General features: G+C 43.1%; 1 protein-coding gene across 1 annotated transcript in view; it reads right to left on the reverse strand.

Moving 5' to 3' along the window:
- Positions 1-85: 85 nt before the first annotated feature.
- The window catches only part of TSPAN12 (tetraspanin 12), a 57,018-nt gene continuing 32,203 nt past the window's right edge, over positions 86-24,900 (reverse strand). Inside the window, exons 5-7 of the mRNA XM_038751940.1 lie at positions 21,422-21,529; positions 16,692-16,835; positions 86-1,764 (exon numbers count right to left, since the gene is read on the reverse strand). Of these exons, the coding sequence (XP_038607868.1) occupies positions 1,459-1,764; positions 16,692-16,835; positions 21,422-21,529 (558 nt within the window). The 3' untranslated portion in view covers positions 86-1,458. The remainder of the gene's footprint in view (positions 1,765-16,691; positions 16,836-21,421; positions 21,530-24,900) is intronic.

Genomic DNA, 24,900 nt, shown 5'->3' on the forward strand with positions numbered 1-24,900 from the left:
GAGGAGCCAGAGGGCTGGCCACTTGACTTCATAGGTCACATGCCTTAGATTTTACTTTGAAACAAAATCACGAATGAGAGAAAAATCCAAAAAGCGCTTTTAATGAGAAAACTGAGCCAGAGTCCTTGAAATCATGTTTCCGTTCTTTTAGGCTCGGCTCTAAAGCATTTAGGGACGCTTCACCCATGGAATCAAATTTCAAAAGAAAGGACAGGTACCTTGGAGTTTCATGAAAAATAAAGTATACATCAGTAAGGCTGTTCAAGAAGTCACAAAAGCTATTTCACATCTTCATTTTCTCTCCTCAAACGGAAAAATGTCAAAGCAGTTGGTATGATTGAAAAGCTTGCAAACAAATGACTGCTCTAGAAAAGTTATTCACATCGGTTTAATTTTCTTTCAAATATCCTATGAAATAAACATAGTATACAAAATACAGTAAAATGCACTTTTCCCATTGAAAATAAATATATTTAACTTTTTTAGAAACTTCATAACTCGAATAAACCCCCTGGGAGCATTTATTGAGGAAATTAAATCTAAAATGTTTTTCTCCCTACTCAAAGTGAACTTAACCTATAGAACTTACCTCCGTAAACTGCTTGCTGTATCAACCTCTATAGTTGGTTTGATTTGAGCAAGGCATTGCTATGCTTTTTAGTGTTTCAGTCTCTCATTGATTCCTATTCTGGAAAGGAATCAGCCCCTTAAGCTTCAACCTTAGGAACATTCACAACCTTATTAAAGGTTTGGAAAGGAAAGCGCCCCATTCAGATTAATGATGATAACTGATTACCTGTGGGACTTGACACCTGTCAATAAACATTTAATTGAACAGTGATCAGTTACTATAATAGAAAGAACAGCATTTTAAAGATCTTTCAAAGAAAAGGCTGAACTGAAAGTGCTGTACCAAAGACGATTTTGCCCTTTTCACAACAGTTGTCAATCAGAACATTTTACTGGGCCTGAATTCTACCAAAATATACAGACTGACACGCATGCTTATATACACATAGATCCCTGATTAGCTGCAGGCACTTGGTTTAGCAAAAAAACAGTGAAGCCCATTTCCCCAACATCAGTAAATGTTCCATTTTTTTCACTGACCCATCTTTTGTGTAAGTTTAGTATCACGCTCCCGAGAAAAATCACAGAATGGGTGGCTTCAATTACTCTCTCCTAGCAATTACTGAATGTGATTGAATCAGTGCTTGACAAACTAAATACCTAATGGATGTTGGGCAGATTTGACCGTCTCCCTCCGATAATGTTAAACATGAAGGTTTTTTGGACATTTAAGAAAAGTAGAGCTTTAAACGAGTACTCGAATCTGACTCGTTCCTATGCATCCATGGATCGCACCCAGATGGATAAAAGTCCATGACACAGAAAGCAGGATGAACCAAAGCCGAAGTCGGATCTGCCCATTTCGGCGGCTTTGTTCTTTAGCGTTATCTACAGCTCCTCCATTTCAAAGTGCGTATTCAGGCTGTGGGCCACGGATGCGTGTTCAATGATCCTGGTTAGGTTCGGTTTCAGCAGCTCTACTGAATGACAGGACAGGTGCTGGGAAACTTCTTCCTTCAGGGGTGTCATCTGCTCGGCCCCACGGTCCCTTCTGTCATAGTACAGTGCCCAGAGCAGGGTAATGGTAAGGATCATAGCCAGGATTTGGGTCACACCAATGGAGATTCCCAAGAATCGCAGCACTTGCAGCTGCTTTGTGCCCCTCAGGAATGTGTACATCTTCTTCCCACAGCCCTGAAACACAAACACACACGCACGAGGGGTCATTACCGCTTCGGGACTTTCTCCTGGGGTCGCCTAAAAATACAAGTAGACAAACTCCACTGTGGCCAATAAGACGGTCGCACCTCCATGGTTCTTAAAAAAGCTTTCCCAACAAAATGCCAGAAAAATCAATCCCCCCTCCTTTGGGATGCCCAGACGTGGCTTCGTTAATTCCTTCTCACACGGACTGGGAATAGTTCATGAACACCAAGCTGCAGAGCTTCATCCCGGACTCCAAAAGCTGCCACCAAAGAAGAATATTCCTAGAAAAACAGTCCATTCTCCAGTCTCAGAATGTTAAATCTCGAAGTTGCGTATCCAAGATAAAGAGGCAGGGTTCAGTTTTAGAGAACCACAATGGTAATACCTTGAATTTATAAAATTCCTTTCCTCCCCGTTTACAGTGCCACACATCCTTTCAACATCATCATCATAATGATATTTGCTAAGTGCTTTCAAAGTACCAAGCAGTAACCACAGATTCAATAACCACATTTTGGCTGGCTTGAGCAGTATGAAAGGAAGAGGGGTGATAAATGGATGAATTTTTTCCACCATTTCCTTTCCCCTCCTTCTGGGGACATGATCAGATATTAGACATGCACAGGGATAGGGCAACCTAGGGACTTTGGCCCGAACCTCATATCCTGAAAGAAAAATTTAAAACTTCATCACTGGTACTGCTCCATTTCTGAATCTGCTCTCTGTGGCATGCGGCACAAAGTCAGGACAGGAATTAAGTCAGATCCTTCATCAGTTAAGTCCTTCCTCGTGTCCAGATACTATTTTACAGAATGTCTCCCCCCAGTACATTGTAAACTCCTTGAGAATTATAGACTGTCAAGCACTTAGTTCATGTTTTGCACACAATAGTTAACAGTTGACTGAATTAATGAAAAATTCCTGGATTTAATGGATTAAAAGATTATTACATGGAACAGTTGGGCTACATGACATACTGGCCAGGTTAATTTAGTAAGAAATTTATGTATGTATTTATACAGAAAATTATTGTAAAGTAAGATTATTTTGTCTATTTAGTCCCGTGTTTAGTCTGTCTTGATCAATCGATCAGTGGTATTTATTGAGTGCTTACTGTGTGCAAAGCACTGTACTACGGGATTTGGAAAATACAGTACAAATAGTGTTGGTGGATGCCATCCTGCGCACAAGGAGCATACAGTTTACAGGGGCAGATGCACATTAAAATAACAGATAGGGGAAATGGTAGAATAAAGGGTTGGCAGGGGACATGTCTACCGTTTGGTAGTGCACTCTCCCATGTACTCTGCACACAGCGTTCAATAAATATGACTGATTGATTGATTGCTAATTACATAAGTGATGTGGGGCCAGAGTATCAAAGTGCTTTAGGGGCACACAAGCAAGGATGCAGAGGGGGAGGCTGGATAGGGGAAATGAGGGCTTAGTCAGGGACATCTTCTTGGATCTCTATCCTAAAAAATCACGTCTCCAGATCTCATCCCTGACTGAACACTTGAAAGGCACAGAAGCTCACAGAAGGTGGTGCTCAGGATTGATGGTGTGAGGTCGCGCTCCTGCTCCTCCAAGTAGAGTCAAGGAGTTGTTTTGTTCACGGCTGCACCTTAATGGAATGGAGCCCATTTGCCCCAGTGACCGACTGGAAAAGGAGATTCTTTTCAATGTCTCTTGAACTAGACTCTAGTCTCCCATCACCGTGTTCAGTTATCTAACCCAGTGCTTAGTACAGCGCTTGGCACATAGTAAGCATTTCACAAATATCACAATTATTATTATACACTCTCCAATCTAACAAGCCCAGCTCTAATCCCTTCTTTCACAGAGGCAGCATCTTAATGGAATGGTTTTGACTGGTGACAGTAAAGAGGGCAGTAAAAACTGGCACTTGAAAGGAAATATTAATAGTATGAACTTCAACAGAAATGGAATCTGAATCTCTCTCCCTCTCCTGGGGTTTGAAGCTAGAGTGGCATTCTGCAGCTAAGTTCCTCTGGAACTGTCGAGTGCCAGGAAAGATGAATTCAAGTGACAGACACTCCAGAAATTTAAAGTGACCCCTCTTGCCCCTTAATATTGGAGTACTTTATTCCCGTTGCATTCTTTCTTGGGTAGTTCCCAAAGCCGCTGGTCATGAATTTGTTTGATGTTTCCCCTCTTTTAATTTTCACCATAAAATGATAGGTTGTAAATCTTCCTTTGTTCTGGAACCGTCCTGCTACCTTTCACAGTTAATGTAGCTCTGGCCTCAACTTTCTGAATTCTTTCCAAGCTGAGTGACCTTCTCATGTCAAACAACCGGTGGTATTTATTGAGTGCTTATTGTGTGCAGAGCACTGTACTAAGTGCTTATCCTTTATACTCTCAGCCCTGGACCTAGTTCAGGGTTCTTGAATAGGGCAAACATCAGGGCCAGCATCAGCTGGGCATCACCACCCACCTCAATGTAGCTTGAACTACAGGCGAACCGTTCTCCCCACAAGGAAAGGACCCCCACAGGGAGCCTTGTCACTGGTTCAGTGAGACCCTCCCCGCCCCTGGAAGAATAGCTCAATGTTCAATCTACTCTATAATTTTCCCACAGCAAAGCAGAGGTTAAGTTTTAAGTCCACTCCAACGGTGAAGCTGCGGTTGCTAAAAACCAAAGGCTCATGGAAAAAATAGGATTGGAGAGCGCCCAGCTAGTCGGACTGGGCATTCTCACTTTTCTGACTGGATGCACTCACACAAAGATGCCGCCCCAGCGGCACCACACTCCCTCCACGTGCTAGACGGTCCGACAATTCCACTTCCTCTGCCAAAGGCATCCTATCCTATGCCCCCTTCACCAACCCACCTTTGGTCTCTCTCTGAGGCCATGACAAATGGCAGTGAAATAGGGAGAAGAATACAGAGAGCACTGTGACTGGATTTTAACAGCCAGGCCCAAAATGCAACACAGACATGTGGAATAATAATTACGGTATTTGTTCAGCACTTACTATGTGGGGTAGATACAATATAATCATATCAGATGGTCCCTGTCCCACCCAAGGCTCGCAGTTTAAGGAAGGAGAAGACTTGAAACGGGAGGTGGTGGACTGAGGAACAACCACAGAAAATCCATTACTCAAGTCTGTGTACTGTAGAGGCCAAGAAGAATAAATAATATTGTGTGAATAATCAAGTTCTCTGTTAACGCAGGGGGTTTGCATTCTTGCCGAAATCCCACATTAAGGAAAATTCAAATTCAAGTTGTAAAAAAACCCACCATGAGTCTGACACCACACTCATGCAAACTGCCACTGATTCCCACACCAAGTGACACTACAGTCAGACAGATGTGCACTGTCAGAAAACTGTTCCATTATGTTCTACCCAAAACACAAAGTCTAAACATGTCTTCTGGCAGAATTTAGCAGAGCTGGGCAGCAGAATTTAGCAGAACTGGACATGGCCAAGTGGAGCAACCAAGGGCCTGGGAGACACAGAACCTGGATTTTCATCCTGGCTCTGCACTTGCCCACTGTGTGACTTTAGGTAAGATGTTTAATTTCTCTGTACCTGAGGTTCCTTATCGGTATTCTCCCAAGTGCTTCGTACATGCTCTGCACCCAGTAAGCATTCAATAAATATGACTGAATGAAGAAATGCATTCAGTACTTATTTTCCCTCAGACTGTGAACCCCATATGGGGCAGGGACTGTGACAGACCTGATTATCTTGTATCTACCCCAGCACTTAGTACAGTGCTTGGCACTGCACTTAACAAATACCACAGTTATAATAATAATAATAATAATAATGGCATTTGTTAAGCTCTTACTATGTGCAGAGCACTGTTCTAAGCGCTGGGGGGATACAGGGTGGTCAAGTTGTCCCACGTGGGGCTCACAGTCTTAATCCCCATTTTACAGATGAGGGAACTGAGGCCTAGAGAATAATAATAATAATGATGATGATGGCATATGTTAAGCGCTTACTATGTGCAGAGCACTGTTCTAAGCGCTGGGGGGATACATGGCGATCAAGTTGTCCCATGTGGGGCTCACAGTCTTAATCCCCATTTTACAGATGAGGGAACTGAGGGGGCTCACAGTCTTAATCCCCATTTTATAGATGAGGGAACTGAGGCCCAGAGAATAATAATAATAATAACAATGGCATTTGCTAAGCGCTTACTCTGTGCAGAGCACTGTTATCATTATTATTATTACCCCAAGCTAAGATTGGTGAAAATTGTATAACTGGAAAGAATAGTTCCTAAAATCTTCTCCAAATGGGTTGGGAATTTCTGCCCAATCAATGACCACTGGCAGAATCAGTAAGGAAAAACTAAAATAAATATGGGAAGGGGGGGAAAGAGTCACCCAACTGTCCTCCCCACATACTCCTTGGACAAGCTCTCCCTAGCTACTTTGGGCAAGACTTCCCCCTCTTCTACCCTCCCCTTGCCACCACCTCCTATTGGACCTTTGATTCATTCATTCATTCAATCGTATTTATTGAGCACTTACTGCATGCGGAGCACTGTACTAAGCACTTGGGAAGTACAAATTGGCAACATAGAGAGATGGTCCCTACCCAACAGCGGGCTCACAGTCTAGAAGGGGGAGACAGACAACAAAACAAAACATATTAACAAAATAAAATACTGACTGATTCCTATTCTCTCTCAGGCTATTCACTGGATCTGTCAAGGTGTTCAGCTGTCATGCTGTTTCTGTGTGGTGGACACCTGTTCTCTAGACCTAGGCATCTGTCAGAGGGAAACACTTTCACTCCAAGTGTTAGTGATATGCCTCTAGAAAGAGAAGCAGAGAGAGACAGAGAGGCAAATAGGCAAAGAGAGAGGGAGAGAGGCAGAGACAGAGAAAGGCAGAGAGCAAGGGGGAGGAAAAGAGAGAGAAAAATGAAAAAAAATTGAGGTTAAAAGGGAATTAAAACTGTTTTTGAAAAAGTCAGTAACCAACCCTTCCTGTAAGGAAGCAGTGATGAGCATTTGGCCCAGTTTTACTCCTGGAACGGAAGTCACCAAGCATCAGAATTAATTCTAAGGAACCCCAAGAGCAACGCATAGAGCAAATCATTTTTGACTTCAGCTTTTGGGTTGTTTTTCAGTGAAGCGCTACATTTCTCACACGCGAACTCTGTGAATCTAGTAGGGGAGCCACACGTTTGAGAAGCAGCGTGGCTCAGCGGAAAGAGCACGGGCTTTGGAGTCAGAGGTCATGGGTTCAAATCCCCGCTCCGCCAATTGTCAGCTGTGTGACTTTGGGCAAGTCACTTAACTTCTCTGTGCCTCAGTTACCTCATCTGGAAAATGGGGATTAAGACTATGAGCCCCCCGTGGGACAACCTGATAACCTTGTAACCTCCTCGGCACTTAGAACGGCACTTGGCACATAGTAAGCGCTTAATAAATGCCATTATTACTATTATTATCATTTAAGTAAATGTAATATAGTTTAAATATAGCCCAGCCCTCACACTTTGCTCCTCTAGTGCCAGCTTTCTCACTTTGCTCCAATCTCGTCTATCTTACTGCCGACCCTTTTCCTACGTCTTCCCTCTGGCCTGAAACTCCCTCCCCTCCATATTCACCATTCTCCCCATCTGCAAAACATTATTAAGATCACATTTCCTCCAAGAGGCCTTCCCCGATTAAACCCTCTTCCCCAACTCCATCTCCCTTCCGTGTCATCTATGCACTTGGATCTGTGACCTTGTTGTATTGTACTCTCCCAAGCACTTAGTACAATGCACTGCACAAATAAGCACTCAAAACACACCTGACAATAAATTACAGGAAATATAAAGTACATAAGAGCTAAGGGGTAGGAGATAGGGTGAAACTCTAAGTGTCTAATGCGTAAGGACTCAGGTGTAAGGGTGATACAGTTGAGGGGAAAGTAGGGTGGAAATCAATCCATGGTTCTTATTGAGCGCTTACTATATGCAGAGCACTGTACTCGGGGCTTGGGAGAATACAGTAGATTTAGCAGATACATCCCCTGCTTACAGTCTAAAGATGAGCTTACAGTCTAGCGGTGGGAAGATGGGAGAGCAATCAAGGAAGGCTTCCTGGAGGCAGTGGGATTCAAGTAGGGCTTTGAAGATGGGGAATGGAACCTGGCTGTTCAAATTTCACTCACTCCCCCAGGAGCAATGTCTTTCCAAGATGCTGGAGGGCTAGAAAGGTGTGGGGTACAGAGTCGTGGACACAGACAGGGAAATACATTACAGGAACGGGGGAGCAGCAGAGGTTACATGGCAATGGATTCTCCAGGGGCAGCTTCAGAGGGCTTGGACCATTCCCTGCCTGATCCACACCTGGCCAGTCCACACTCAGGAACAAAGCCATGAAACTGCAGTACAAACACAAACACACAGACACTGAAAGTAGCGGACAGTGATAACTGGAAGAAGAGTTCCCCTGGGGTCCCAGGGTTGAGATCTAGACTGTAATCTCGTTGTGGGTAGGGAATGTGTCTGTTTATTGTTGTGCACATTCCCTACCCACAACGAGATTACAGTCTAGATCTCAACCCACAGTATGCGCTCAGTAAATATGATTGACTGACTGACTTTACCCCAGAGTCTTGTTGTGAACTTGCTCTCTCTCGCCCATGTACCAGAATTCCCCTAAAGGAAAAAGCAATTGACAAGGGAGAAACAAGGTGAGGTGGAGCAGGAAGTGGGAGTCAGATTGAGCAGCTGAAAAGACAAGATCCGGGGAAGAGCAGGAAAAACAGCTTACCCAAGGATCAATGGACTCTCGCTACTAAATCCACAGTGTTAATGCCTAATTTTCTTCCACTCAAAGGAAGAAATTAAAACCCTCTGGAATTCAAGCATGTCACGATGATTACCTACAATATTTTCAGGTTGTGAAAGAATTTACCTGAAGAACTTAAGCACTTAAGTAGGAAAAGAACCCTAAAAACATCACCGTCTCGGAAGTGCCCACGCAGCCACAAAGAAGATATTAAAGCAGATGATAACAGAAGTAAATTACATTGATTTTCTGTTCTCCAGGTAAAAATATTCTGAGGCAATTACGCTTTCCAGTACTCTGTATTCATATAAAACCAGCTCCGTAAATTGCTTTTGGATAACTGGGAGGAACAAAGAAAGATGGGTTAGCTTGCCCCAAATGCTCATCGGTAGCAGTTTTCCAATTCTGCTCATCAGCTGCCGGTAAGGAAGATGAACCCTCTCAAAGAGTAAAAGCATCAATTCCTAAATCTCTTGGAATCCATTCTCCTTGAAATGGCAACAGATTTCGTTAGCTAAGTTGGGTTGCCTTTTTATGCTTAACTGAAGGTCCTGAAATTCTTCTCTGTTAGATATTCAAAGGAAGTTTCGGAAGCTGGAAATAGAGAGATATCCCTCTGATCCTGACAGGCTTGACACCTTTATATTCTTCACTTTTATTTTGCTTATTCAAAGTCTCAAGGGCGTTCTGGTTGGCAATCTGAAAATTAACATTCTCACCAGGATAACAGAAAAAGCTTCAAATATAACAGCTGATTCGCATCAAGATTAAGATTACTCCGATATTGCTTCAGGTTTTATAGTCAGTCTTCAGTCCTACCTGTCTCTCTGTAAAATTTTAACAAGCAATGGCTTCATAACAGTTAATGGCATTCCATGGAAAATTATAGTCTACAGTTCTCCCATTTGGCATTAAATCAGAAAATGAGGGCATCAGACACTGAAGAACAAAAACATCTTTTTATGGTATTGGTTAAGCACTTACTATGTGTGTTAAGCACTGTTTAAGTGCTGGGATAGATCCAAGCTAATTTAGTTGGAAACAGTCCCTGTCCCACGTGGACTTCATAGTCTAAGTAGGAGGGAGAAAAACATCATTGAAAAAGTCCTTTTAAGGACATTCTAGACTGTGAGCCCGTTGCTGGGTAGGGACCATCTCAATATGTTGCCGATTTGTACTTCCCAAACGCTTAGTACAGTGCTCTGCACACAGTAAGTGCTCAATAAATACGACTGAATGAATGACATTCCCAGTGAGGCTTCTTTAATAAAAATAATAATAATAATAAGGGCATTTGTAAAGCGCTTACTACGTGCCAGGCACTGTACTAAGCACTGGGGTGGATAAAAGCAGCTCAGGTTGGACACAGTCCCTATCCCATGTGGGGCTCACAGTCTCAATTCTCATTTTACAGATGAGGTAACTGAGGCCCAGTGAAGTGAAGTGAGTTGCTCAAGGTCACACAGCAGACAAGTGGTGGAGCTGGGATTAGAACCCAGGTCCTTCCGACTCCTAGGCCTGTAATCTATCCACTCTGCCAAAGCAGGTCTACACAGATTCCCACACAACCGAAAATGATTTTCATGAAGAGAAGCAGCACGGCCCCGTAGAAAGAGCACGGGACAAGGAGTTCTAATCCTGATTCGGCCACTTGTCTCCTGTGTGACCTTGGACAAGTCACTTCACTAATTTGTACCTCAGTTACCTCACCTGGAAAATGGGGATTAATCAATCAATCAATCAATCGTATTTATTGAGCGCTTACTGTGTACAGAGCACTGTACTAAGCGCTTGGGAAGTACAAGTTGGCAACATATAGAGACAGTCCCTACCCAACAGTGGGCTCACAGTCTAGAAGGGGGAGACAGAGAACAAAACCAAACATATTAACAAAATAAAATAAATAGAATAGATATGTACAAGTAAAATAGAGTAATAAATATGTACAAACATATATACATATATAGAGGTGCTGTGGGGAAGGGAAGGAGGTAAGATGGGGGGGATAGAGTGGGGGATGAGGAGAGGAAGGAGGGGCCTCAGTCTGGGAAGGCCTCCTGGAGGAGGTGAGTTTAAGATTAATATTAAGAGATTAAGACTGTGAGTCCCATGTGGGTCATGGATTGTGTCCAAACTGAATAGCTTGTATCTACCCTTGTGCTTGGTACAGTACCTGGCACATAGTAAGCACTTAACAAATGCCATTAAAAATAACTATGAATAATAATAATAATAATTAATAGCATATTGGATTTGTGTAATATGTTTTATTTTCCAAAATGATTTCACTCTATTTCCATCCCATTTCTGGGAAGTAAAAATTAACAAGTATTACGAGCTCTGTATCATAGCTGAGGAAACCAAGGCCTCAAGTCATTAAGTGACTTTCCAAGTTCCCCCTCAGCTGAACAAAAGTTGAGCTCCAACTAGAATCCCAAACTTGTCTCTTAGATTGAGCAGGCCCTGCTGCCTGAATCTAAGCAAATAGTCACAGTGGTAGGAGTATAAAAGAAAATGGCATCCTCCCCAAACAGCCACTCCTGATCTTCAAGATTGAATAATCGAAGAGTTCAGATGAATGGAAAGGCCTAAGGGAGGGTTAGAGTCTTTCTCCGAAACTGCGGGGCCTAATGCCTCTCCCTTCATCAGGGAAGCACAGACACACTGAAGAGCCTTCATGGACTCGACTGGGAGATGCCAAGAACATATTTCCCTGACCCGCAGCCCACTCCTGATGTGAAGTGCTAAGAAAGCACTGTTGGGGAGAAAAGAGGTGGCAGAAGAGAGTGCCACTGGTCTTTGCTCACTTCCTGACAGGGACTGAGTTTGGCAGAAGAGGGACATTGGGGAAGAAAGTGCCACTGGTCTTCGCTCACCTCCTGATAAGGAGTATGGCTTGAAGCAAGCCACAGACTTCAGGCGGGCACATGTGCACTGCAAGCCAAACAAAGGGGCAAGATGGGCTCTGATCTTTGAGAGAAATTGGCTCCTCCACACTGATCCAGAAAAGATCCCGTAAGTGGCTCATCAATGAACCATGACCATCCCATCCAGCAATCCATGATGTGAACAAAAGACTCTGCCACTGCAACCTAAGGAAGCTGAGGGAGAGAGGTCCCTCTTCAACTGGATCCTTAGATTACCCAGAGACAAATTCCCAAGACGGGCTGGCCATGGGGTATGGGTTCATGACTTTGGAGGTTTTCAGGGATTATGACTTCAAGTAGCCGGCACTTCAGCTGGGGCCGGCTGCCCTGCCGAATAATCCATCTGCCTTCGGCAAGGGGGCACAGGGGGATCATCTGGCCCAGGGGCTGAAGAAGCAGGGATGGGGGTGGCAGGGGAACCAGATCCTGCCCTATGTACTGACTGCGTCAACCTGGGGAACTCATCCACACTCTGACATGAGTTGAGAGTTTATTGTGCACAGTTCTCTGAGCCAGGTGTGGAGGGAATTAGTTGTGAAGTGAGAAGTTCATCCTCTGCCCTTCTCCTCCTCCTCTGCTCTTCTCTTCCTCCTCCCCTCTTTTTCTTCATCTTCTCTCACCTCCCTCCCCTTCTTACGAATGGGAGTTATGACATAAGCTACAGAAATATGTACCAAAACATAGATGACACAAATGTGAATAACCACAGTTATAAAGATAATGCCTCAGATTCAAGGTGCATTTCATTTTGCCTGGCAGTATGCCTATATGACAGAGGGGAGATATTCCCATTTTAATATATTTTATTATAATTTCGTTTGACAGAGCGAGTTATAAGAAAATAGACCTAATTTATAGACGTGATGGGATAATCAATAGACACATATGAACAGTTAGATTCATGAGTACTGAGGTTGCTAGTGAGATGGCATGCATGATGAGGAAGGTGCCATGGGGTTAGTCTTGGAAAAAAAACTACAGGTAACATTTAGAGTAATATTCTCCCTGGTTCTAGTCTGACATTTAACTCTAAATTGCCTAAAAAACCATTTAAAAGACAATCTGAGTTATCGTTGGATCTACAATAATCAGAAATTAGTCACGGCTGAAGTTTATGAAGTTTCTGAAGAAAACTATGCCTCTTCACCCATTACACAGCCTAATACTTCACAAATGCTAATGAATGGTACGAGGGAACCACTTCATTTTTCACTTTGAAATAGTCTTTTGGTTTTGTTTGTTGTTTTTTTAGATAGTCATTGAATCCTGACCAGTCACTGCCGGAAATTAGTAAGGAGCTGATTTCATACATCACTCAAAGAACATTTAGCCACTTGTACTGTTACATACACAATATTCTGTCCATTATTGTCCTATTTTCTATTCACAAAAACGATAAAGGCTCTTTGGAAGGAGTATTTACTTAGGAATTTATTTGCCGATTTTTCTTTTGGTAGGGATGTCTGCCCTTCTAATGCCGGACTGAGAATTGACTGCTGATTTTATATTGTTTTATACTTGTGTATTTAATCACTAATGCTCCTAGCTGTTACTCTTTGGTGCATAATAATTTAATTAGGAATACTATTTGTACTTTCACCCTGAAGCTATTCCAAGTTTAGGATGTCATTTTATAAATCTAATACACCCATTATCTAGCTCCATAATACTACACAATTGCTAATATTAGAGGCCACAAAATAAACCTGACTCTGCCAGAATTCCTAATGGAAGGAACATTTAATATTGGACAGGGCTCATTTATGTGGGACCATTTTCAGTAGTACAAGCAACTGTACCTTCAAACAATAAAAACCTAAACTACAGCCCTCACCTATTTCCCGCAATCCTGATGCACAGTTTAATTGAATCAGGAAATACCCGAAGCATTTTTCTTTCCCAAACACATTTTGCGATTGAAAAAACTCAATTTCCTGACACCTCAATTTTATAAGTCACCACCATCTCCAAAGCATCAATCATAGATTGATCTGTTGAAAACCTAAAAAAGCTTCCTGGCAGGAAATGCGACTGTCTGCAAAATAGCACATTTGAAGATTCCGACTCAAGAAAAAGCGACAGCAGTCATAGAATACTAACAATAAAAATAATTATGGTAAAAGTGAAATCTATTGGAAACCTTATTCACTGAAAAGTCAGTGAATTTCAAATCAGTCCATTTTTCTTCTTGTTAGAAAATCTGACAACAGACCGGGAGGTCTGAGGACAGTCCGTCTCTCTAGATCGTGTGTTCAATCCCTCTAAACAACAGATCCAGGAGAGATACAACCTAATACAACAGAGTATTCATGCAATGCTTTTCAGTAGATTATTTAACATTAAGTTTCAGAGGTCATGGGTTCTAATTCCGGCTCCGCCACTTGTCAGCTGTGTGACTTTGGGCAAATTACTTAACTTCTCTGTGCCTCAGTTACCTCATCTGTAAAATGGGGATTAAGACTGTGAGCCCCATGTGGGACAACCTGATTACCTTGTATCTCTTCCAGCGCTTAGAACAGTGCTTGGCACATAGCAAATAACGCTTAACAAATACCAAAATTATTACTATTAACCACAGCTCACACATTCTGGAATTAGACAACTCTGCGCTGATTCAAAAAAATTAAGTTAGTTCTTTAAAGTGTGAGCTGACGGGACTATTTTCACAGTTCTAGATTTTGAAACTAAGAGGAATTTTATTCAGAGGAGACTAGGATATGAATAAAGGAAAAATACTTACTTTGTGCACTATACTAAGCATTTGGGAGAGTACACTACAGCAGAGTTGGTAGACATGCTCCCTTCCCACCAGAAGTTTACAGTCATTAAGAAAGACATTATTATAATTTTCAATGGTATTTGTTAGATGCTTACTATGTGCCAGGCAATGTTCTGAACGCTGTGAATTCAGGTTGGATACAATCCCATATGGGGCTCACAGTCTTAATCCCTATTTTCCAGATGAGGTAACCGAGGCATAGAGAAGTGCCCAAGGTCACACAAGAGACAGGTGGAGGAGCCGAGACTAGAACCCAAGGCCTTCTAACTCCCAGGCTCATGCTCTGTCCACTAGACCATGCTGCTTTTCAAAGCTGATTAAATAAGTTAGCAGTATTAATTACAGTGATTGGGAACCTACTGTGCGCAGAACACTGGGCTGAGTGCCGATTAGAACAGGGCACTGTACTAAGAGCCCTCTGTCCTGCAGAGTATTTAACTGATTATGTACCGTCTGCCTGTCTGAGTAGTGAAATAACTAGTTAGGGGATAATCAGAAGAAGGATAAGACATGAAGCCTATCCTTAAGGCACTTACAATCTAACATGGAAACCAAGCAGATGGAAACTAATGGATATACAAGATAAAAGAGCAAAGTGGCCAAGTGGATAGAGCATGGGCCTGGGAATCCGAAGGCCTTGGTCCTGGCCCTACCACTTGTCTAGTATGGGACTTTGGGCAAGTCACTTAAGTTCTTTCTCCCTGCCTCACTTACCTCATCTGTAAAATGGAGATTATGACTGTGAGCCCCATGTGGGACGTGGACTCTGTCCGACTTGATTAGCTTGTATCTATCCAGGGCTTAACAAAGTGCTTGGATGCTTGGCACGTAATAAACGCTTAATGGATATCATTAAAAAGAGTTTGAGAGAAGACAAAAATAATAAACACAAGTGGATAAGTAAATCAAAACGAAACAAAGAGAAGGAGCGTGGCGCAGTGGAAAGAGCCCAGGTCTGGGATTCAGATCACCTGGGTTCTAACCCAGATCACCTGGGTTCTAATCTTGGCTCCTCCATGTACCTGCTGTACCTGCTGTGTGACCTTGGGCAAGTCACTTAGCTTCTCTATGCCTATGTTCCCTCACCTGCCAAACAGGGATTCAATTCCTATTCTCCTTCCTACTTAGACTACAACTCTCCCTGTGGGACTTTGATTCATTCATTCATCCATTCAATCACATTTACTGAGCACTTACTGTGTGCAGACCACTGTACTAAGCGCTTGATTATCTTGCATCTATCTCAGCAGTACCCGGGACATAGTAAGCGCTTAACAAACACCACTATTATTTAAAGAGATAGGTACATAGCAGTGAACTATCAAGGCATGAAAGGATTGATCGAGTTTCGTTTGGGGGAGGAGGGAGAGCCTCCTGCTTCTTGTCTATGTCCACTGACAGTTAAACAAGAGAAAATGAACTTAAATTAAAGCATGAAAACTTCAGCCAAGAATTTCCTGACTCTCAGGGTGATAAATACTGAAAAGGGTTCCTAAGGAAGGATGGTGAATCTCCAAGGGGAGAACAAATGCTGTCTTTATTGAATGATGCCATCCTTCTCCAGCCTCTCAAGACTCTTCAAGCTCTGGGAAGACCCTTCCTGCTGTGGGGGTAACGTGTACTTCCCAAGTGCTTAGTACAGTGCTCTGCACACAGTAAGCGCTCAATAAAAACGATTGAATGAATGTGGGAAAACTTTCTCTCCTGCTGACACAAGCTACGACCAAATCAATGACAACGATCTGGCAGGGGGCACTAGAAAGTAGCCCAGAGCATGTATTCCCCCAGCTACAAAGCGATCATCAAACTGATCCCCAAGAAACAGGTTTTCTTCCTTGACCACATTTCACAAATTCATTCCAGGTTTTCCTTTCTATCCACACCCCACCGACCGGCTTCATCATCCCTCTTTCCCGCCTCATTCCTCCACTCCCCCTCAACATCCAAGTCCTTAATTCTCCGCTTTGTCCCCCACCCTTCAACCCATTCTCTCCAGTTGGCAAGTCATCCTTCCGTGTGACGGTCCAGGTTTTTCTACCTATCATTCCCTTCTCGAAGCAGTGTGGTTTAGTAGATAGAGCACAGGTCCGGGACTCAGGAGGACTTCGGTTCTAATCCCAAGTCTGCCACATGTCCGCTGCGTGACTGCGGGCAACCAACTTAACTTTTCTGGGTCTCGGTTACCTCATTTGTATGGGGATAAGGAGGTGAGTCCTACGTGGGACAGGGTCTGGGTCCAACCTGATTAACTTGCATCTACCGCAGCACTGAGAACAGTGCTTGGCACACAGTAAGTGCTTAACAAGTATCATTATTATTATCATCTTTTTCCCCTCCCCACTTCTCTAGCGGCAGCAACAGGCCCATATACTCTGGAAAGAAAACGCTAACTGAGGAATGGGTGGCGGCTGTGAGATTTGGCTTTCGTCCTTACCTCTTGATAAAGGTCGCTGAGGTCTTCATCGTGTGCCTGCCTGGAACATCCTGGGAACTCCCTCACGCAGCAGGAATCTGGGGGCCAGTCCAGCTCAGTCATCTCCAGCCAGTCGGTGAAATACACCACTCCACAGCACTTGAACTGCAGGGGCAAGGACCACACGATTACTGACCGCAGCCGCCCTCATTTTGTGTTTGTTTATTGCTGTGGTCAACCAGAGTCGGTCAGGTTTTCAAAACACTTTCACCAGGGGAAATTCCTGCTTCTACTCTCTTCAGGCGATGGCAGCTCTTGACTTCAGCTGCTTTTGCAGGTTTAGAGTTGATCCTGCCCGGTAAGCTGAGCTGCTCTAAACAGCGGTTCAAACACACAGGCACACGTCGGTGAGTGCTAGGTTTTCCACTGTAGCCCTGAACTGCACAAATGTTTGCCTCAAATATACATGTATTAAAACACTACAAGACGCACGTATGAATAATTATGGTATTTGTTAAGTGCTTAACATGTGCCGTGCACTGTCCTAAGCACTGGGATACGGTGTGGGCAGGGAATGTGTCTGTTTTATTGTTATACTGTACTTTCCCAAGTGCTTAATACGGTGCTTTGCACACAGTAAGCGCTCAATAAATACAACTGAATGAATACAAGATAATCAAGGCAGACACAATCCCTGTCCCACGCTGGAGCACAGTCCAGGGAGTAGGGAGAATGGGCATTGAATCCCCTTCATACTGATGAGGAAACAGAGGCAGTGAGAAGTGACTAAGAGAATTACCTCATCTGTAAAATGGGGATTTAGACTGTGAGCTCTAAGTGGGACTCGGGCCGTGTCCGATCTGATCAATTTATAGCCACCCCAGTACTTAATACAGTGCCTGGCACATAGTAAGCACTTCACGAATACAATAATTATGTTAAAAAAAAAACTTACCCCAGGTCACCCAGCAGGCAAGTAGTAAAGATTAGAATTCAGGAGCTCTGACATCCAGGCCCTTGGTCTACCCATTAGGCCACCCTCTCTCCACCACTGGTGGTCGAGAAACCGCGTTCCCTGGCTGATCAAAGCTCTCAATTCATAACTCAAATTCGACTTCTATCCAGGGCTCTAGGCGGTAAATATATGTTGATCACAGCTGACCATTTTTGTACATTCGAGTTCACATCACGAAACCTTCCCACAATTGTTTGGAGTCTCATTTTCTAACTCAGTGGCTGAGACTATCAGCTACAACATGGGCTATTTTCACTCTCCCTAGAGGACACTGCCCTGGGTGATTTTAAGGCAAGGCAGGGCCGATCGGCCTGGACAACAATGCCTATGTTGTCCCTGCTTGCTCTGTGGCCTTACAGAAGAAGTCTGTCTAAAAGCAGCAGCAGCAAAACGTGATTTGCGACAGCTGAATTCATTTTTAATTCTGGCTTTGAAACAAATTTGCTATTCACCATCACTGAGCGGGAATATTCAATGATTTTTTTTTGGTTTAGAGAGAAAAGGGAGATCCTTGTAGACACGTTCTTTGAATTCATATTTTTTATTTTCCTGAATTTTTGATTCACAGCAGCAAGTGGCTGGAGTTTTCCGGGGCCTCAGTTAATTTTTCAGGCATTGAGAATTACTATGCATTACGTGAAAGAGAATGGATATTAATTACGTGAAATGACCATTCTGAGATCCTGCTATGAATTTTTTGTTTCACAGTCCCTGCCCAATTTGTTCAAAAGACCAGGCACCTTGTCATAATATCAGCAGGAGTGACTATAACAAAGCATTGCATAGCAGATCATTATGCATATAACATATTAAGCACTGAGGTGAATTTGGAATGACTTTTGCAGTAAGATTCTTCATTGCCAAAATCTACCCAATTATTAAAGAGCTGTTTCAGTTCACGTTCTTGTAGGCAATCTAAATTATTCAAAGCTAAAAATCCAAATGGATTTTTTTACCCCGATCTACCTGTTTATCTTTCTCTTCAGCTCAAAATCACTAGATAATGGTTACCCCTTGACCTCATTTTGGCTACGCAGGCCTAAGCTGCTTAACATTCACAGAAAAAATAGCTTACTCTTCAGCTTCTCAAACACTTTATTTTCTTTCATGTTCTTTTTAGAACAAATAAAGGCTAACCAAATAAAGCCAGGAAACATTTAAGTAAATAGGAAATCTGTACCACAGTGATAATTTCAGGGTTTCAAAAATGCAGCCCAATAACATTACAAGTGGTTCTTTTTCCTTATTTGACTTTCCTTAGACTGAAAAGCATCTGCCTGGGTCCTTGAACATTTCTCTGGTGAGACAGTGTCCTATGATTATGCTTTTTTCTTAGGAAATAGCACTGCATCCAGCTGCAGGCCAAAGAGGAACACCTATAGAACCCTGCATTACGTATGTTATATGGACAGAAAAAAAAAAACCAATGGGTTCACGGTGATTTTGTACAGATTCACGGACACACTTCCATAAGGGGTGACTGGAGGGTAACTTAGGGGTGTTTGGATGGTCTATCCCTAACCGGACATACAAGGAAGTTCTAATCAGCCTTACAACACAAATAGTTCCAGAAAACTGCCTCTGAAGTCAAACCAATTTTCTCAAAGAAACAATCCTTTATATATCTTGTTGTAGGCAGGGAATGTGGCTACCCTACCAACTCTGTTATACTGTACTCTCCTACATGCTTAGTACAGTGCCCTGCACACAGTAAGTGCCCAATATATATGACTGATTGATGGGGAGTCATACCTGAGCTAAGTCGGATATCCTGTTACCTAAATAAGCCAGGGTTGTGTGCTCAGTCAATTATAGGAGAATGCTATAGCTACACAAGTTTTTATATTGAATCAGTGAGCTTTCACAATAGGATAGTCAACTTTTCCTTTATTAGAAATAAATGTGTTGACTCCCTAAGTGATTCCACCCAGTGATCAGTTCAGCCCTCAACTGTCTTTCCCCCCACCCCCAAGACTCCTTTGCTCCACCTCCCCAGCCTCTAAATTTTTCTTCCTTTTGCCACTGCACCACAACTTTTGAAATTGCTTTCCCGTTTTCCCACAGTTCCCATGTGCCACAACCTCCAGCCACCCCAGAAAAAGAGAACAAGATGCTACAGTTGGAAAGTTAGAAACCAAAGTGGTGTAAAACTGAAACAGGGTGTAAATTACAAATAAGCTGTGTGTCTTAATGATGTCATAAATTAAATACCATCCTTTCACTGTTCCTCCAAGTGTCTTGTTGCCACTGTCAGGGACAGAAGATAAATTTGGATGGATTATTCTGTGGCAAACCTACTCACTGTGTCCTGCTCTTGTCTCTTCAGGCACTGATGTCTTGCTCACCTGCCTGGAAATCCCTCCCTCTTTGCATCCGACTCACATCTGAAATCACATCTCCTCCAGGAGTTCTTCCCTGATTACTTTCTTATCTCCCCACTTTTTATCCCCCTACAACATCATGTCAGTTCTTCTTCACCATCTAGGCACTTGGTCCCTCACTCATCATAATAATAATGGCATTTATTAAGCGCTTACTATGTACAAAGCACTGTTCTAAGTGCTGAGGAGATTACAAGGTGATCAGGTTGTCCCAAGGGGGGCTCACAGTCTTAATCCCCATTTTACAGATGAGGTAACTGAGGTACAGAGAAGTTAAGTGACTTGCCCAAAGTCACACAGCTGACAATTGATGGAGCCGGGATTTAAACCCATGACCTCTGACTCCAAAGCCCGTGCTCTTTTCACTGAGCCACGACTGTCCTCATAGCACTCATATACCTATATTTATATTCTCTCCCTTCCCCTATCTATAATTGATTTTAGTATTTTATCACCCCTGCTAAATTACCAGCTCCTTGAGGGGACAAAGGTGTGTCTACTAATTCTCTTTTACTCTCCCAAGTGATTAGTACAGTAGTCTGCACACAGTAAGCACTCAATAAAGATGTTTGATTGACTGATTATTGGCCTGACCCAGTAATAGCTTTGTTCTGGATGCTAAGCTGTTATTTTCAATGGCCACAATTTCCAGCTTCTTAACAGTAGAACTTCCTGCCAACAGCAGTGCACGCTGGCATTTTCTACCTTTTGTCCATTTCGGAGGAAGGCGATCTTACCCAGAGGAAGATGGCATAGAACGGGGCACAGTTAACCCAGATACATCTGAAGACTGAGGGTTCCCTAACCGAAGGGAACTCATTTCTCAAATGTTATTCACCAGCTTTGCTTTCAAGTTGATCAAAAATTAAACTGGGTGTTTCCTATAAATAATGACTGTGGTAATAATTGTGAAGCAGTGTGGCCTAGTGGAAAAAGTGTGGGCCTGAGAGTCAGAGGACCCGGGAATCAGGGAAGGCCTCCCGGAGGAGATGTGATTTCAGAAGGACTTCGAAGATGGGGCGAGCAGTGATCTGCCAGATGTGAAGGGGAAGTGAATTCCAGGCAGAAAGGAGGATGAGAGCAAAAGGGCAGCAGCGAGAGCCCAGTGAGAAGGTTGGTTTGGGAGGAGCAAAATGTATGAGTTGGAGTGTAGAGGGAGTGAAGATAAGTTGGGGGGAAGAAAACTGATTGCCTTAAAGCCACCCCCACCTCCAGTTTCTCCAGGGGTGAGTGACCGATTCAATTTTCCATCCAAAGCTCCCACTAATACCTACCTGTTTATTTTTTGTCAAATGAAAAAAAGAACAGCCAAACCCTTTCCTCAGCCCTCCCTGCCTGATACACAGAGTACTTACCTCTCTCTGAAAGAAATTCCAAGCATGAGTCAACCACCGGTATCTAGGCAAACCGTAGTTTGTCATCCTGGCTTTTAAGGAGACCATATCTGACCACTGGACGGGGGCCTGAGAAGAAAAAAAAAAAACGTTAGGCTTCCAAATTCTGAACACACAAGGCTTTAATATAAACTTGACCAAATATTTACTTTAAAAATCTAGGAAGCCTTTTTGGGCCGGAATTAGCCGTAAAATGTTAGCAGAGACTATTAGTTCATTCATAGTAGTCACTGGGTGGCCACTGTTGGGCAGGCCCAGAAGCAGGCACTCTGGTGAATAAAAGTAATAATAATAAGAAGAAGAATTCTGGTATTTGTTAAGTGCTTACTATGGGCCCAAGCACAGTACAAAGTGTTGGAGCAGATACAAAACAGTCACATTGGACATTCCTGTCCCACAGCGGGAGCGTTGAAGCTTTAAGAACAGAGGAAGGGGGTCAATTCCATCACATGATCACATCTTTGGGCTCCCATTTTCACTGACAGCTCTGCTAAGGGTGGCTCTCTTGGGCTGGGGTGGACTGACCCACTAAGAGGCTGGACATACCCCGGTGGACTCCTCCTGTCCTTGTAGCTTAATGTGGGTCACTTGTACTTCCCAAGCGCTTAGTACAGTGCTCTGCACACAGTAAGCGCTCAATAAATACGACTGATTGATTGATCAGCTGACCCTCAAAGGTCTCGTCTCCCACTCCCTCCCCTGTTCACCCTCCTTCCTGGAAATTTATTTCCCATGAAGATCTTGTAAGCCAGTCCCATCTTGCTCTTAATTCCAAGTGGTTCTGTTTAAGAATCCATGAGGAAAATCCCTGCAGTTCTCCTGGCACACATGGCCCTTTGGCAATGCCCGGCACTATGGCTGCTTTAAGCTTTAGACAGAAATAGTTGTGATTTGGATGGACAGCCCCCCAGGGTGTGCCGCCTTGGCCCTACTGAGAGCTCACCTACTCCAGGAGGCCTTCCCAGACTGAGCCCCTTCCTTCCTCTCCCCCTCGTCCCCCTCTCCATCCCCCCCATTTTACCTCCTTCCCTTCCCCACTGCACCTGTATATATGTATATATGTTTGTACATATTACTCTATTTTACTTGTACATATCTATTCTATTTATTTTATTTTGTTAGTATGTTTGGTTTTGTTCTCTGTCTCCCCCTTTTAGACTGTGAGCCCACTGTTGGGTAGGGACTGTCTCTATATGTTGCCAACTTGTACTTCCCAAGCGCTCAGTACAGTGCTCTGCAAACACTAAGCACTCAATAAATACGATTGATGATGATGATGATGATGATAACTTGCAGAAAAGGGGAGGCACCAAAGCTGGTTTGAGGGAGCCCGCTCTCCTCCTCCTCCAGGACTTCCAGCTCTTCCTAAAACAGGTGTCGGTGGCTGGAATTCTGCATTGGGAAGTAGCGTGGCCTAGTGGATAGAACACAGGCTTGGGAGTCAGAAGGACCTGGGTTCTAATCCCGTCTCTGCCACCGGTCAGCTGAGTGACCTTGAACAAGTCTCTTCACTTCCCTGAGTCTCAGTTACCTTATCTGTAAAATGAGGACTGTGAGCCCTGCGAGGGCCAGGGACTGTGTCCAACTGGATTACCTTGTATCTACCCCAGCATTTAGAACAGTGTCTGGCACATAGTAAGCACTTAACAAATGCCATATATTATTATTATTATTATCACTGCAGCAAAGTGCAGACAGTAAGCACCTTATGGGCAGGGAATGTGTCTGCTACTTCTGTGTCTGCTGCTTTTAGACTGTGAGCCCACTGTTGGGTAGGGACTGTCTCTATATGTTGCCAACTTGTACTTCCCAAGCGTTTAGTACAGTGCTCTGCACACAGTAAGCACTCAATAAATACGATTGATTGATTGATTGATTCTGTTGTATTGTTCTCGCCCAGGTACAGTACTTAGGACAGTGCTTTACACATAGTAAGCGCTTAATAAATGCTATCATCATTACAGTGCTCTGCATTCATTCATTCATTCATTCAATCATATTTATTGAGCACTTACTGCATGCAGAGCGCTGTACAAAGTGCTTGGGAAGTACAAGTCGGCAACACAGTAGTAGGAGGATTAATAGTAGTAGTAAATAGCAATAGTATTTATTAAACAACTACTGTGTGTAGAGCTCTGAACTAAGCACTGGGGGAAAAATACACAAGTGAGAGTTAGACATGATCCCTGGCCCACAATCTTAGAATAAAACACAAGGATGGTAAGGCTGAGGTGGTTAAAAAAAAAAGATGAAATCTGCATATAGGAAGTGCCCAATAAATACCATTGATTGCTTGAATATAGTCTGTCCTGCCACCATCTACGACAGACCATTTACGGCAAAGAAAAAGGGTGGTACAGCATTGAAGATCCTGTCCCAAATAATGGGACTTGTCCACAACGTGGACAAGTCTGTATTAATCTCACTCTGAACAGAGCACTTATCTAGCAAGTTTGGCATGGAAAATGCTTTCAGGACCTCATCCATTTAAATGGTTGGATAACAAATCACCCTAAACTATCCATTAGAAGGTCAACTGCAGTCCACTCAATCACCAAATATTCAGCTGGTGACAGGCCATTCTTCTACAAGCCAATCAACGCCACCTTTCACACTAACTTAACCCTTACCCTAGCTCTAGCAGTAAGACTAAACCCTAACCTTTCACCAAAGGACATGTGTTGACAATTCGTGTTGTCAACAGGCTGTGTCGCATTTTTTCCGAAACATCAACAATTTGGCCTTGAGGATGACTGGATTTGGGTCGCTTTCCCTCAAAGGTTTTGCCCCCAGTTTAAAGAGGACAGAATGCATTTTTTAAAATGCAAACCTTAAAAATAAAGACAGGTTAGTTATCATGAGAAGAGAGGTGTTTTCCCCAGCTAATGCTGGGCAGGGAATGCATCTGTTTATTGCTATACTGTACTCTCTCGAGTGCTTAGTACAGTGCTTTGCACACAATAAGTGCTCAATAAATGACTGAATAAATGAGTGGATAGTTCATTTTTCTGGTCAGTAAATGGGAGAAATTTATACAACAAAATGAATATCTCCACACCCATATGAGTTCATGAGTTCAGCACCTCTAAGAATAATTAGCAAATACCACTATTACTATTGGAAAATATGATGAGCAATGGATCCTGGACTCTTTCCAGGGTAGGGAACTGGGCATTTTAACATTCCCTTCTGTGGTCCACATGTGTTTCCTAACACACTGGCTTTGGGAATGTTTTTGATTTTTCAACTTTGTATTGCGCCTGCTAGATTTCTCCCAGTACTAAGTGAACCTGATGCGTGAATACACATATATTGCAGGGGTCAGACTTGTTTTTAAACAACAGACAGAGAGACAAATGACTTTCCAAAGGAGAGACAGACTTTAAAAACAAGTCCCCGTAAAAAAGATCCATTCATAAGCAACGGCCGGGATAATGGAA

Source organism: Tachyglossus aculeatus, chromosome 10 (genome assembly GCF_015852505.1).
Source record: "Tachyglossus aculeatus isolate mTacAcu1 chromosome 10, mTacAcu1.pri, whole genome shotgun sequence".
In the NCBI taxonomy this organism is placed as follows: domain Eukaryota; kingdom Metazoa; phylum Chordata; class Mammalia; order Monotremata; family Tachyglossidae; genus Tachyglossus; species Tachyglossus aculeatus.